Source organism: Balaenoptera ricei, chromosome 2 (assembly GCF_028023285.1).
Source record: "Balaenoptera ricei isolate mBalRic1 chromosome 2, mBalRic1.hap2, whole genome shotgun sequence".
Classification (NCBI taxonomy): Eukaryota; Metazoa; Chordata; class Mammalia; order Artiodactyla; family Balaenopteridae; genus Balaenoptera; species Balaenoptera ricei.
In genome coordinates, this window is record NC_082640.1 from 146625542 (window position 1) to 146641988 (window position 16447).

The 16447-nt window shown below is 38.2% G+C and overlaps 1 protein-coding gene across 1 annotated transcript in view; it reads right to left on the reverse strand.

Annotated features, from left to right (window-relative positions):
* CCDC175 (coiled-coil domain containing 175) overlaps window positions 1–16447 on the reverse strand; it is a 65909-nt gene that overhangs the window by 36666 nt on the left and 12796 nt on the right. Inside the window, exons 6-8 of the mRNA XM_059915231.1 lie at window positions 12245–12367; window positions 8558–8667; window positions 4652–4733 (exon numbers count right to left, since the gene is read on the reverse strand). Of these exons, the coding sequence (XP_059771214.1) occupies window positions 4652–4733; window positions 8558–8667; window positions 12245–12367 (315 nt within the window). The remainder of the gene's footprint in view (window positions 1–4651; window positions 4734–8557; window positions 8668–12244; window positions 12368–16447) is intronic.

Genomic DNA, 16447 nt, shown 5'->3' on the forward strand with positions numbered 1-16447 from the left:
GTTTGAAATCAGAAAGTGTAATACCTCCAGCTTTGTTCTTCTTCCTCAAGATTGTTTTGGCTATTCAGGGTCTTTTGTGTTTCCGTAAAAATTTTAGAATTATTTGTTCCAATTTTGTGAAAAATATCACTGGAATTTTAATAGGGATTGGATTGAATCTGTAGATTGTCTTGGGGAGTATGGTTATTTTAACAATTTTAATTCTCCCAATGGTAAAATATATATCTTTCCATTTGTTTGTGTCATATTCAATTTTTTCATTAATGTCTTATAGTTTTCCAAGTACAGGTCTTTTACCTCCTTAGTTAGATTTATTCTTAGATATTTTATTCTTTTGAATCAATTATAAATGGAATTGTTTCCTTAATTTCTCTTTCGGATAGTTTGCCATTAGTGTATAGAAATGCAACAGATTTCTGTATATTAATTTTGTATCCTGCAACTTTACTGAATTCACTGATGAGCTCTAGTGGTTTTTTTTTTTGGTGGTGGCTTTGGGATTTTCTATGTATAGTATCATGTCATCTGTAAACATTGACAGTTTTACTTCTTCCTTTTCCACTTGGATACTTTTTCTTGTCTGAAAAAAAATGTGGCTAAGATTTCTAATACTATGTTGAATAAAAGGGGTGACAGTGGGCAGCCGTATCCTGTTCTTGATTGTAGAAGAAATACTTTCAACTTTTGACCTTTGAGTATGATTTTAGCTATGAGCTTGTTGTATATGGCCTTTATTATGTTGAGGTATGGTCCCTCTACACCCATTTTATTGAGTTTTTTTTCATAAATGGGTGCTGAATTTTGTCAAAAGCTTTTTCTGATCTATCGAAATAATCATATGGTTAAAAAAATTTTTTTTGTTTATTTATTTTTTATTTATTTATTTTTGGCTGCATTGGGTCTTTGTTGCTGTGCGTGGGCTTTCTCTAGTTGTGGCGAGCGGGGGCTACTCTTCATTGCAGTGCACAGGCTTCTCATTGCACTGGCTTCTCTTGTTGTGGAGCACAGGCTCTAGGCACTCAGGCTTCAGTAGTTGTGGCACATGGGCTTAGTAGTTGTGGCTCGCGGGCTCTAGAGCGCAGGCTCAGTAGTTGTGGAGCATGGGCTTAGTTGCTCCGTGGCATGTGGGATTTTCCCAGACCAGACCTGGAACCCATGTTCCCCTGCACTGGCAGGCGGATTCTTAACCACTGCACCACCCGGGAAGTCCCAATCATATGATTTTTATTTTCAATTTATTAAAGTGGTATATCACATTGATTGATTTGCAGATACTGAACTATCCTTGCATCCCTGGGATAAATCTCGCTTGAGCATAGTGTATGATCCTGTTAATGTATTATTGAATTCAGTGTGCTAATATCTGTTGAGGATTTTTGCAACTATGCTCATCAGTAATTTTGGCCTGTAATATTCTCTTGTTTGTGGTGTTTTTGTCCGGTTTTGGTATCAGGGTGATGCTGGACTCATAAAATGGGTTCTTAAATTTTGAGGGGAGAGTTTAAGAAGGATAGGCATTGGGCTTCCCTGGTGGCGCAGTGGTTGAGAGTCCGCCTGCCAATGCAGGGGACATGGGTTCGAGCCCTGGTCTGGGAGGATCCCACATGCCGCGGAGCAACTAGGCCCGTGAGCCACAACTGCTGAGCCTGCGCGTCTGGAGCCTGTGCTCCACAACAAGAGAGGCCGCGACAGTGAGAGGCCCGTGCACCGCGATGAAGAGTGGCCCCCGCTCGCCACAACTGGAGAAAGCCCTCGCACAGAAACGAAGACCCAACACAGCCAAAAATAAATAAATAAATAAAAATAAATGTACTAAAAAAAAAAAAAATGTTAGCTATTAAAAAAAAAAAAAAAAAAGAAGGATAGGCATTAACTCTTCTTTAAATGTTTGGTAGAATTTACCTGTGAGCCTGTCCAATCCTGGACTTTTTTCATTGAAAGTTTTTTTTTTTTTTTCTGATTTTCATTACTGGTAATTGGTCTGTTCATATTTTCTATTTCTTCCTGATTCAGTCTTGGGAAATTGTACATTTCTAGGAATTTATTCACTTCTTCTAGGTTTTCCATTTTATTGACATATTATTGTTTGTAGTAATCTCTTATGATCCTTTGTATTCCTGTGGTGTAGGTTGGAACTTCTCTGCACTTCTGATTTTATTGATTTGGGCCCTCTCTCTTTCTTTCTTGATTAGTCTAACTAAAAGTTTATCAATTTTGCTTCTCTTTTCAAAGAACCATCTCTTGGTTTCATTGATCTTTTCTATTGTCTTATTTTTAAGTCTCTATTTCATTTATTTCTGCTCTGGTCCTTATTATTTTTTTCCTCTTACTTTGTTTTGTTTGTTCTTATTTTTCTAGTTCCTTTAGATGTAAGGTTAGGTTGTTTGCTTGAGATCTTCCTTCTTTCTGAAGTAGGCCTGTATCACTATAAACTTCCCTCTTAGAACTGTTTTTGCTGTGTCCCATAGATTTTGAATCATTGTGTTTCCATTTTCATTTGTCTCCAGGTATTTTTTAATTTCCTCTCTGATTTCTTCAGTGACCCATTGGTTGTTTAGTAGAATATTGTTTAGCTTCCACGTGTTTGTGTTTTTTGCAGGGTTTTGTTTTGCTTTTGGTTTTGGTAGTTGATTTCTAGTCTTATACACTGTGGTCAGAAAAGATGTTTGAGATGATTTCAATTTCTTAAACTTGTAGACTCTTTTTTGTGTCCTAGCATATGATCTATCTTAGAGAATGCTCCATGTGCACTTGAAAAGAATGTGTATTCTGCTGCTTTCAGAAGGAATGCTCTCTCTATATATATCTGTTGATTCCATTGGTCTCACTTAAAGCCATTGTTAAGTGACATTGGTGTCACTTAAAGCCATTGGTCTCACTTAAAGCCATTGTTAAGTGACATTGGTGTCACTTAAAGCCATTGTTTCCTTATTGATATTCTGTCTGGATGATCTGTCCATTGATGTAAGTGAGGTGTTAAAATCCCCTACAATTATTATGTTACTGTTAATTTCACCCTTTATGTTTGTTAATATTTGCTTTATGTATTTAGGTGCTTCTATGTTGGGTGCATATATGTTTACAATTGTTATTTCTTGTTGGATTGATCCATTTATCAGTCTATAATATCCTCGTCTCTCGTTACAGTCTTTGCTCTAAAGTCTATTTGTCTGATATAAGTATTGTTACCTCAGCTTTCTTTTTGTTTCCATTTGCACTGAACACCTGTTTCATGCCCTCACTTTCAGTCTGTGTGTGTCTTAGATCTGAAGCTAGTCTCTTATAGACAGCATATATAGAGAGTTTTTTGTTTTTTTTTTAATCTGTCAGCCACTCTATGTCTTTTGATTGGAGTATTTAGTCCATTTACATTTAAAGCAATTATTAATAGATATGTACTTATTAACATTTTGTTGGCTGTTTTCTGGTTGTTTTGGTAGTTCTTTTTTGTTCATTTCTTCTTCTTTTGTTCTCCTCCTCTGTGATTTGATTACTATCTTTGATTACTATCTTACTACTGTTATGTTTGGATTCATTTCTCTCTTATTTGTGTGCATCTATTATAAATTTTTGGTCTGTGGTTACCATGAAGTATATATATAACAACTTTTATATATGTGTGATTAAGGTGATGATCTTAAGTTTGAACACATTCTAACAACCCTGCATTTTTATGCGCCCCCACCACATTTAATGTTTTTGACATCATATTGTCCATCTTTTTGTTTTTTGTATCCCTTAACTACTTATTGTGGATATAGATGATTTTACTACTTTTGTCTTTTGACATTCCCACTAGCTTTTATAAGTGGTTGACCTTTACTCTATGTTTGCCTTTACCAATGAGATTTGTCCTTTCATAATTTTCATATTTCTAGTTGTGGTCTTTTCTTTTCCATTTAGAGAAGTCCCTTTCATGTTTCTTGTAAAGTAGGTTTAGTGCTACTGAACTCTTTTAGCTTTTGCTTGTCTGTAAAACTCTTTATCTCTCATTGAAAGCTGAATGATAGCCTTGCCAGGTAGAGTATTGGTTGTAGGTTTTTTCCTTTTCATCACTTTAAATATATCACGCCACTTTTTTCTGACCCAAAAAGTTTCTGCTAAAAAGTCAGCTGATAGTTTTATTGGAGTTCCCTTGTACACAGCCAGTCACCTTTCCTTTGCTGCTTTTAAGGTTCTTTATCTTTAATTTTTGCCATTTTAATTACAATGTGTCTTGGTGTGGTCCTCTTTGGGTTCATCTTGTTTGGGAATCTCTATGCTTCTTGGACTTAGATACTTGTTTTCTTTCTCAGGTTAGGGAAGTTTTCAGCTACTATTTCTTCAATTATGTTCTCTGCCCCTTTCTCTCTCTCTTCTTTCTGGGACCCCTATAATGTGAATATTAATACACTGATGTTGTCCCAGAGGTCTCTTAAACTATCCTCATTTTTTAAAAATTCTTTTTTCTTTTTTCTGCTCAGCTTAGGTGATTTTCACTATTCTCTTCCAGTTTTCTGATCAAATCTTTAAATCAATTACTGTGAATGATCATGATTATTATCAGTTAATGAAAATACTACTTTTGGAAAATTTCACATTTTTCACATATACTTAAAATGTTAACTAAAAATTAATTATAATCTTAAAGCCATCACTTCTGTCTTCCTACCTGTTTTATCTTCAGCAATAAATCATTTTTTTCAAGATTAGATGCATCATCCAGTTTTTCCTTGTTATTCCTAAAGAAAAGCCTATGAACAAAAGAAGCCAAATAAATTCCTATTAGGACATGTTTTCCAGCAAAGCCACATTTACTTATGACATCAGAAACTTCCAGTCCCCATCTCCCTATGCAATATATTTATTTACAATTCATTAAAATAAACAAAATTTTTACTCTTTTGAATTGATGTATTAATACTTCATTTATTTATATATTAATTTAAGAAGGAATTTTTGAACACCTACACTCTGGGAGATACAGCACAAAGTCTCTACCCTCATGGAAATTACACTCTAGTGGAGTAGACAGAAAATAAGAAAGTTATCAAAAAATATACATATATTTCAGATAGTGTTAAATGCTCCAAAGATCACAAAGTAGGGTAAAGGACAGAGAAATCCTGAGAGTGAGGATGGTACTGTAGACAGGTGATTAGGGAACACCTCTTGGGATAACTTGTGAAAGACCTGAAGGATGAGAAGGAGCCAGATATGTGAAGATCTTAAGGAACAGCTTTTCATATAGAAGGAACAGCAGGTGATAATATCCTGAGATAGGAACAAGCTTGGTGTATTGAATATTTGATGAAGACAGGAATGTGAGAAGGCTGGAAAGTTAGACACAGCCCAGATCATGTAGGGTCTTGAGGACAAGGTAGAAGTTCAGATTTTATTTTGAAGGGAACCAGGGGAGGATTTTTTAAGGAAAGGAGTGACAGGAACTGATTCACATCTTGTAAAAATGACTCTGGCTACTTAGTGGAGAAAGACAATAGTATAGGAAGATAGACTATGTAGAAGTCTATGGCAGTGGTCCAGAACAGATAATGGTGGCTCAGATTAAGGTTGTAGTGGTGGAGCTGGTGAGAAATAGCTGGACTCAGGATATATTTTAAAGATAAAGGCAACAGGACATGCTTTGGCTTTGGCTGGAGTTAGAGTTGGGTTAGGGTTAGGTTAGTTGGTTAGCTGGGTTAGGGTTAGGTAGTGAGGAAAACAGGAATGGTGGATGACTCCTAGTTTTTTGGCTGGAGTAACTAGGTAAATAGTGATATGGAAGACTAAAGAAAGAGCTATTTTAAGGAGATGGGAAATTAAGAATTCTGTTTAGGACATGTATATTTGAGATATCCTCCAAGTGGAAAGGTCAAATAAGCTGTAGACTATATGCAGTTAGAGGTCAGGGCTGGATATATAAATATGGAAGTCACTGGGGTACAGAAAGTATGAGACTGAATGAAATCACATATGGAGAGTACAAGTAGAGAATAGAGAACAGTGAAGGGCTGAGAACTCCAAAATTTAAAGACAGAAAGAAGAACTGGAACAAGTAAAGCATCCTTAGAAGAAGTAAATGAAAGAAGAGAATGTGATGTTTGGGAAGCCAAGTGAAGAAAGTATATCAAGAAGATGGAAGTGAGCATCTGTGTCAAATTCTATTAAGAATTAAAAAAACTTTGAGGAATAGATCAGATCACTAAAATTTGGCAGGATGAAAGTCATTGGCAACCTTGACAATTTTGAAACCATGTCAGCCCTTTTAAAAAAGCATCTATAATTTTTATAGCCTCTTGCACTATAATGGCAAGTATATACTTTGGGTCACAAATTGGATGTCATTTATATACAATATTTTGCTTCCAATTCCCCACTTCCCATGTGTTGATAATCAGCTGAATGACAAAAAAAGTCATAGCAATTTAGAAAGATAGGCACTGATTTGCCTTTATTATGCAAATACATCATGCTGGATATCAATAATAGCAAAGAAGAAGGATTAAACTAGCAATGCCTCCTGTGGACCTGTGAAGAATTTGAGGTACCCTTAACTGTCCACATATAGAATTTAAACTTGGAGTTGAGTAATTTTTGTTTTCCCTCAATATTTTGACCTCAAAATAGATAATGAGTTTGCAAGTTAACAATTTCATGGTGGGTGGGAAGGGGGAAATTAAGACTAATAGATTAATAGGAAGATGAGTTATATAAATTATTTTAGTTTCTTGTATAATTTATTCTTAAAGAATCTTATAGAATATTATAAAACAACACTGATTCTTCAAATCCACCAAACAAGAACTGAGCTGCCTCTCCCTACCTCCAAAGATAGAGAAAAGGAACTAAGTGAGAAAATAAAAATGCAGAGAATTTTCTTTTAATTTGCCAAGTTATAAAGAGGAAAAAGTAAATTTTTATTAATAAAAAGTGGGGGGGAAACTTATATCCTCAATCACCAAATTAATCAAAAGCACTTTTCCTCAGTGAGATTCCACATGAAAACTCTTGAAAAGCTGGGATTGAAAAAAAAAAGATGAGCCATTCAAAATGAAAGATCAGTGAATCCCCATTTTTATCTTGAGCATACATGTAAAACCAGTTAGCTAACATGAAGACTGCTTATAAATAAAACTTTATCAGTGTTGCAAGGCTTTTAATCATAATTCCTAGAGATAAGAGCTAATCTATATTTTCCACTATGATTCTTTGCCTAGTTTTTAAAAAATAGATATCAACTAAAATTATCGAATCACTTTCAAAGAAAAAGATTTTTTTTTTTTTTTTTAAATTTTTATTTATTTATTTTTAATTTATGGCTATGTTGGGTCTTCGTTTCTGTGCGAGGGCTTTCACTAGTTGTGGCAAGTGGGGGCCACTCTTCATCGCTGTGCGCGGGCCTCTCACTATCGCGGCCTCTCTTGTTGCGGAGCACAGGCTCCAGACACGCAGGCTCAGTAATTGTGGCTCACGGGCCCAGCCGCTCCGCGGCATGTGGGATCCTCCCAGACCAGGGCTCGAACCCGTGTTCCCTGCATTAGCAGGCAGATTCTCAACCACTGCGCCACCAGGGAAGCCCCCGAGAAAAAGATTTTTTATTCTGATTTTTAATTGTTGTATTACTTGAGCTTTCCAATTTTAAATCTGGTACTGAGTATAAGGATTATTGCATATTTTATGGACTGTTGATGGTAGAGTAGAATTGTGCTGTGCAGTTGTTATTTTAGAAGACATAATTTTAATCACAATACATTCAAATCTATGTAGAAATGAGCCATATTGTAACAGGATCCCACATGTGAAATTACTTGTCTTTTGGGGAATCTGCTCAGACCACAATTTGTCTTTTAAACTGTCAGTAAACCCTGCGGGTAAGCCCAGAAGCCATATTTATATTAAAAGACCCCACCTTCCTGTCCAGAGCTGAGCCAAACAGCTTTTGATTGGAAATCTGGGAATTCTCCTGGGAGAGAACCTGTTGGTCAATCTCTAAAGATAGATGGATCTGTGACAGGTAAACTCGGAGCGTTTGGAATGGCCATGCTTAGCCAGGGACTCACCAGGAAGAGAACACAGCATGTAGATAAAGAGAGAATCGCAGAAGGAAGCGAACGCTGGGCCTTGAGACAGATGGAATATTTCCTTATGTTTCTGGTTTCAGTTCCATGGTAAAAGTTTTTGCCTTGAGGCATCCCTGTATTTTCTCAATAAGTTCTGCAAGTCCCCCTTGACTAAGAACAACAACTGTAGCAGCATGGTTAGGTGAGGTGCAGCCCTATGGCAGTGCCTTCCTCCAGGAGCGTATTTGTAGGGAGTAAGGAACTGAAATAAGGATAGTACACACCCAAAATTCCCTCCCTTTTCCTAAACTAACCACATCATCCTCAATTTTTTCTCTTGATCATCTGAAAGACTGGTTAATTTCAAAATGAAGAGGTGATTCTATAAAGCTGACAATCACACAAATTTTAGTAAAATAAGAGAATAATTTTCATCTAATATTAAATAAAAAAATTTTTTAGATGAAAGGAACATAACATCTAGAAATTCTTCCATAAAGATAAAGTATTATACTTACATTTTATCCTCCAGGATCTTACAGGATTTCTTCATGTCTTCAACCTGTTGTTCCCAATGTCTTACTGATTCTTGTAGTCGTGATATCTCTAAATTGTGATCACTAAGAACCTGTTGAAAATTCAATAAAATTGGGGCATTCAATCATCACCAAATGATTCATGACAGAAGTCCAATTTACTAAATATTCATGTATCATCCATTCAACTTTTAAACTGGGGGTGTCCTTTAAGCAATCATTATACTGCTTGTTTCTTTATAAAACAAACTGAGATAGAAATAATCCTGAAATCATCAGAAAGAAAACAAAATTTGGGAGGGAGAGAAACCAATTATAGCAATAGAAATGTGAAAACTATAAAAACAGCTTTCAAGACATGAATTCATCTTGACTACCATTTAAAAAAATTAAATATACATTTTCATAATTATTTTCAAAATGTTATTCCAGGATACTAGAATGAGTATTATAAAAAGAAAAGTCAAAACAAATTGGGTAAAGACACAGACCTACTGGAGAATGGACTTGAGGATATGGGGAGGGGAAAGGGTAAGCTGTGACAAAGTGAGAGCGTGGCATGGACATATATACACTACCAAACGTAAAATAGATAGCTAGTGGGAGGCAACCGCATAGCACAGGGAGATCAGCTCTGTGCTTTGTGACCACCTAGAGGGGTGGGATAGGGAGGGTGGGAGGGAGGGAGATGCAAGAGGGAAGAGATATGGGAACATATGTATATGTATAACTGATTCACTTTGTTATAAAGCAGAAACGAACACAGCCTTGTAAAGCAATTATACTCCAATAAAGATGTTAAAAAAAAAAATTGGGTCTTTCGCCTTAGTTGATAGCTATGTCCATGTTGCAAAGATTTTTTTCTTAATACTTAATCAGTAATTTGGAAATGGAAAAGTTGGGTACTATGAAAAAATGTTAGCATGATTAAAAAGGAAATATGGATGGAGAAAATTCATAGTGAACATATTTTTACAACACAGTTTTGGAATAAAGAAAAGGGAAAGCAAACTTATCAGTTCTTGGGTCTGCATTTCAGCTGGTGAGGGAAAGTGGAGCTGAGAGAAAGGCTGATCAAACAAATTCCTTTGCTCTCTGGCATAGAGCTACCATGGACAGATTATTTAGAGCCACCTAACCCTGCACATCAGCGTGCGGTCAGAAAAACACCTGTCGGGGGTATAGAGGTGCTCTCAGTCATGCCAGGTGAGACAGGTGGGTGAAAGCTCCCCAAACTATTTTTTTTCCTCCAAAGCATTCATATGACTGAACTTGTGGGCTATAAGTAGTTCCAGAGTTAACAGGAGTCTGAAATCCTAGATATGCCATCAAAAATTAGCAGAATGTCCAAAGAACTCTGACCAATAATCAGGATTAGTGACGATACGCTGAAGGCCCGTCCTGCCTGACATCCGTAACCTCTAGCCCTCGGTCCTTCCCACCCTGGACATGTAGGGCACCTTGAGAATCACACATCGTTATTCTTTTCTGCCAGCATCACACCAGCTTGACCTGGCTGCAGAGTTTTCTAAACTAAAAGCACCGCATGAAGATGAACCTGAAATTCCCTGTAGTCTCAAGTCCATAGCCAAAATGTTGTTTTCTAATCTCAGGCAATAACGACAACAACAAACTTTACCAAATACAAAACACTCAGCTAAAAGCCTTATGGGCATGACCTCATTCCATCTCCACAAAAGCCCTTTGAAATAGGCAGTATTATTACCCCCATATTATAGGTGAGGAAACTTCGGGTTGGTAAAGCCAAGATTCGAACCCAGGTCTCTGTGATACTGAAGGTTGTGCTTTAAACACAATTCTCCACTGGTAAGGTGGGGTGGGGCGCTGGATTGGGGGGAGGTAGAGAATGACACTGGAGCTGAGTTTACCCCTGCCACCTCAAGCCTTGACTTATTTGTCTTTAGAGATCTTTGAAGAACAGGTTAAGGAACATATACGTCATTTTTCCAAACTAGGTGGTACGCTTGACATAATTTATGAGGCCCCAACTGGGGATATGAGCTTAGGCGTGCAGATAAGATCTGTTTTATACAATCCCTGTGTTCTCCTTTGAGCCTAGCCTGACTCATGCTTCTTTACTATGTTGATATATGCAAAAACAGATAATCATCTTTTTAAACGCACATATTTGGGGGAAATTTTTGATTTTACTAATGTTTTGTAATTGGATGTCATAATAGATATATTGTAACTATAATGGTCAGAATCACACTATAAATAGTATTGATATAATGGAATTAACTGAAGACCCTGATAAGAAATGCGATGTTTTAGTATTACTGTTGCCCCATATAGTTTTTTTTTTTTTTAATTAATTTATTTATGGCTGTGTTGGGTCTTCGTTTCTGTGCGAGGGCTTTCTCTAGTTGTGGCAAGCGGGGGCCCCTCCTCATCGCGGTGCGCGGGCCTCTCACTATCGCGGCCTCTCTTGTTGCGGAGCACAGGCTCCAGACGCGCAGGCTCAGTAATTATGGCTCATGGGCCCAGCTGCTCCGCGGCATGTGGGATCTTCCCAGACCAGGGCTCGAACCCGTGTCCCCTGCATTGGCAGGCAGACTCTCAACCACTGCGCCACCAGGGAAGCCCTGCCTCATATAGTTTTACATGTAATTCTCAACACAAATAGAAGAAATACACTAAAGGCTCATTAATTCAACTGTGATAGATTAACAGGTGTTTCTGTTTTAATTAACAGAAGTAGTATTAACATTAACCTCTTCAAATATAGTCACTGCATAAGCTTCAGTTTTCTTATCTTTAAAATGAGGATAATCCTCACAAAATATTTATCACAATACTGGCTTTCAATCAATGTTATTAATTTTTAAAAACAGAAGTGCAGGGCTTCCCTGGTGGCACAGTGGTTGAGAATCTGCCTGCCAATGCAGGGGACACGGGTTCGAGCTCTAGTCTGGGAAGATCCCACATGCCACGGAGCAACTGGGCCCGTGAGCCACAACTACTGAGCCTGCGCGTCTGGAGCCTGTGCTCCGCAACAAGAGAGGCCACGATAGTGAGAGGCCCGCGCACCGCAATGAAGAGTAACCCCCGCTCACTGCAACTAGAGAAAGCCCTCGCACAGAAACGAAGACCCAACACAGCCAAAAATAAATTAATTAATTCATTTTAAAAAAAAATAGAAGTGCAGAGCTCTGAAGTATTTTCTAACTCGAAGAGACAAATAGTCTCCTTTCCATATTAATGTACTCAATATAAATGGAGAGCCTAAATTCTGTTTTATTATCACACATTCAGAATTAAGGAATCTGCCCATGTTTATTCACTTTGTTATGTAAAATAAAGCAATCTCACACAAACATTACATATGATTCTATATCCATTTGGTCAGTTCTGTATGTATTATTTTAAAAACATTTTTACAGTATTTTGGCCCATCAAATGCAATGTGTACCTAAGCATTCCAAACTTCCTTCTTTCCATCATATTCCTAAAGAAGAAAACACAATTGCCCTATAACACTTTAAATGTCAGAAAACATTAACATGCCAAAAACATTCTCCTCTGAATGGCATGAAGATTAATTAAAATCAGCTCCTTTTTTAAACCACCTGCCATTAGTTGTATTCAAGGCAGTGTATATTGAGGTGCTTGGGGTTGGGCTTGAAGAAACAGTTTATTCTTTCTTACCACTCTGCTGGTAGTAACGGTTTCTCTAATTTTTGTCATTTTAAGCCTTAATCTATCCAATTCTTTCTTCTTTTTGTAAGTCTCCTTTCTCTTAAGTTCACAGAGTTTTTTATATTCATCAATCTGTAGTGACAAACATAATAAACAAATCAAAAAACTTGAGGACAACACAGTTTAGGAAATCTTTTTTTTAATTTTGTCAACCTAATTCATATTTAAGTATACCATATTCAATCTAAGTATATTATCAAATTTAAAAAAAAACAGGTTTGCTTAGTTTGACGCATCAGAGGAAAAATAATAAATCACAAGGACCAAACTGTAATTATAAAATGTTGAACTAGTAAATTTAGAGGAACAATGAAACAATGATCATTAATAGCAAATTATAAAAGCAACTGCCACTGTAAAATTTACTAGTAAAACATCATAGCAATTGTTACCAGATTTACTGTGCGCTAAGCACATCAGGAGAGTCAAAGGAAGGAATTAAGAATTGTTTGGAAATCTAAATTCACATTATTTCATGAGAAGTAAAACAGACCAAAAACAAAATCATTGAAGATCGGACAGCTCACAATCCTAAACAACTTACCATTTTGTCACCCATACCAGCCCCTGAGAGCTAAAGGATCCTTATCTCCATTTATCTGTGCTTGTTTCAAAAGCACCAAGTATTCGGTAGAAATGTTTTGCAGCTGTGTCTTAAGAGATATTCAGTGGTCAAATGCCCTGAATTGACTGTGACTTGACCACAGGAGTGCTCTGCCTGCGCAGATGAGGCCTAGAGGTGTCAGAAAGTTACCTTTGCTTCATTACCACGTTAAGATCTCTGCCCAAAGGGGGCATTTGTACTCTGCTAGGCACAATTCATGCCCTGTGTAAGGAAGCATGGAAGACTGTGCACGCCCCAGCTGCTCTGGCTGCCTGTGTAAATCTCTGCCCCTTTCCTAGAGCCCTGATGACCACTGCCTCCTACTCCTTAAAATTCCCTTGTTCCCCTCCCTTCAGGGAGATGGTGCTTTTAGAGCACAAGCTCTCCCTTCTCCACTCCCTTGTCAATGACTCGAGTTTCTGATCTCGAACCCGGTTTCGTTTGATTGGCATTTGCAACACTGGGCAAAGGACCCACTGAGGGGGTCACTGACCTGTTGGGGATTGATAAAAGAAATTTTCATCTATTGAGATATAGGGAAGTCATTCTGGCTTATACATGAGTTAACTTGAATTTTATGCTAACTAAAATAGCCTGTTCGTGGCCTATCATGCATACATTGTACGTTGGCTTTAATTATTTAAGAAAAGGGCACATTGACCAGAAGTAAAGAATGCCTATGTTAAAAATAAAGATTAAATGTTCCTCTTCCTGGGACGCTAATGCTGGTACTCCTTTGATGATAAGACTCCCTTCCCAGGTGCCAAGGCCATACTGACTCAATGTGTACATGCTGGTCTGTTCTTTTTTTTCGAAACATTGAAGAAATGTAACCCTGACTTGTTTAATGTTCTTTGTTCTGACAAGATATAAAACTATACTGAAAACCCTGCTTCTCCGGAGCAGCTTCTCAGAGTAATCTGGGAAGATGGCTTCTGAGCTAGTCCTTAGTTTGGCTCAAATAAAAAACTCTTTTCTATTCTTATTACAGATTGTTTATTGATTCTTTTCACTAACAGGATAAATAACAGTTTTACTAAGACTAAACATATTGTGATTACCTGTCAGATCCTATTGAAATGAGTCACCTTCTTATCAAAATCAGACACATCATGGATTTGTCTGGCAAAATGAATTATCAAGAACAAGGTAACTGAATAGTAAGGCCCGAGAAAGTATATTTAACTCTGTATTAAAGAGTTATGAAAACATATGTTTGTGTGGCTTTCCATCAAAGCCACCAGCCAATTCACCCAAAGTGGTTACTCTGAATGAATGTGATCATTATCAGTTATCTCTGCACTAGGGCACAGGTGCATTAAAATGAAACTTGGTGATAATGAATTTTGTTGAAAATTGAAATTCTGTGCTCATACTTTGGCCTAAGCCTTCTCCCAAGGTCTTGGGTCTTGCAATTACAGAAATAATATTAGCAAAAACTCTTTTGTGTTAGAAGAGAACTTACAGGTTTGATGACTCTGACAGCTGTAAACAGCTTTTCCTTTCTCAATGGAAATAAAGGGAATTAACAGGCTGTTACTATGGCATATGATGTGCATTTAGTGAGCATTGGTGGTTGAGTCCTTAATATCCACCCCCAGTTGGTCTAGCCCACTAGTACACGTATTCCCTTAGGATCCACTATTGTTCTGGGGTGGGCACTGTCTTAACCTGGCCGGATCAGACATAGCAAGAAACTTATGTCCTTGGTTGGGAAAGGTTTTCTTCTTTCTACTTGAGTAAGGAAACATAGTCCAGTTGTCACTGGCAGCCATCTTGTGATGAAGAGGGAAACCAGCCTTAAGATGAAAGATGGAGGAGGAATGAGACACTGAATTAGCTAGTCCTGCAGTCTGCCCTACCTTGGGAATTCCTACTGTGTAAGATAATAAATGTCCTTAATATTTAAGTCAGTTTGAGTCAGGGCTTCTGCTATTTGCATCTGAAAGTATCCTAACCCTTTTCCAGGGAGATAGACCAGGGGTAGGCAAACTACTACCTGTGGGCCAAATCCAGCCTCTACCTGTTTTTGTGAAGCCACATTCATTTATTTAGTTAGTGATTTTGGCTTCTCTGTGCTAAAATGGCAGAGTTGGGTAGTTGTGACAGAGACTGTATATGGTCCACAAAGCCCTATTACTCTCTGGCCCCTTTCAGAAAAAGTTTGTGGATCCCTGAGAAACACTATTCACAAAAGGAAGGAGAACCTATCATGTTCTCAAATTCCCAATTTGAAGCCCCTCTGGGCTTCCTTCCTTTTAACATTTATATTAAAGAATAGGAAGGGGTTGGGGAGGGTAGAAACTTCCCTTTAGGGCTTAAAATGAAGTTAGAAACTCAATCATTCAATACAGTAATATTATAGAGTGCCTACAACATGCAAGAGGCACTGATCCTGATGCTAGAATTTAGCAATGAAAAAAACCAGACAAAATCCCTGCCTGGTGGAGCCTTCCTTTTGGTGGGCAAAGCTCAGATCCCATGCCACTACTGACCATTGTTTCAGCCCCTGGGGAAGTAAAGAAAAGGGACAAGGCTTTCCCCACTCCTAACCTACACTGCCCTGCACATCGTCCCTCCCCTGTGTCCATGCAGACACATCCCACTTTTTGCCCCTATAACTTCAGTGAACCCCTCCAGTGTGGGGCTTCCAGACTGCTCAGGGAGAAAGTCCAGCAGAGGGCTGGAAACAGTGGGTGAAATGAAGTCCTCTCATCATTGCTGTGGGTAGAGAATGAAAACAGGAAAACCCCTTTTGGTCCTTGTTGTCCTGCCTCTATTTCATTGCAATAACAAAAAATCCAGGCAAGGTCTAGTCCAATGATAGGAGTCAGGAATTTCAGTTGACTCCACTACTGCAGTGCAGGCTAACAGCTGGCTTCATCCCCAGAAAAGGTCCAGGGAACTTGGCTTTTACAAATTCTGTTTAGTGGCTGCAGACTGCCCAAGGGACTCTTTGCCAGCGACTTCACAAAGTGCCTGTTCTGAGGATGACTAGGGCTGAGCTGTCTATACTTAAGAAAAATAATCCATGGTTTTAGTGTAAAACTGCTTCTGAAGACAGGGGCACTTTAAAGGATAAAGACTCTCAGACCTGACTGGAACTTATGAATAGTCTTATCATGAAACCAATCATCCCAAGAGCCAAATTGAGACGAAGGAAGAGGGCAGGGCAAAACCATTAAAAGAATGAGGAAGGGGACAAAGCCTTTGGAGAAAAACAGGATACTCTAAAAACTGGTTAGGGGCTTCCCTGGTGGCACAGTGGTTAAGAGTCTGCCTGCCAATGCAGGGGACACCAGTTCAAGCCTTGGTCCGGGAAGATCCCACATGCCGCGGAGCAACTAAACCCATGCACCACAACTACTGAGCCCACGTGCCATCACTACTGAAGCCCGAGCGCTTAGAGCCTGTGCTCCACAACAAGAGAAGCCACCACAATGAGAAGCACACGCACCGCAACGAAGAGTAGCCCCTGCTTGCCACAACTAGAGAAAGCCCGAGCGTAGCAACGAAGACCCAATGAAGCCAAAAATAAAAAAAAAAAC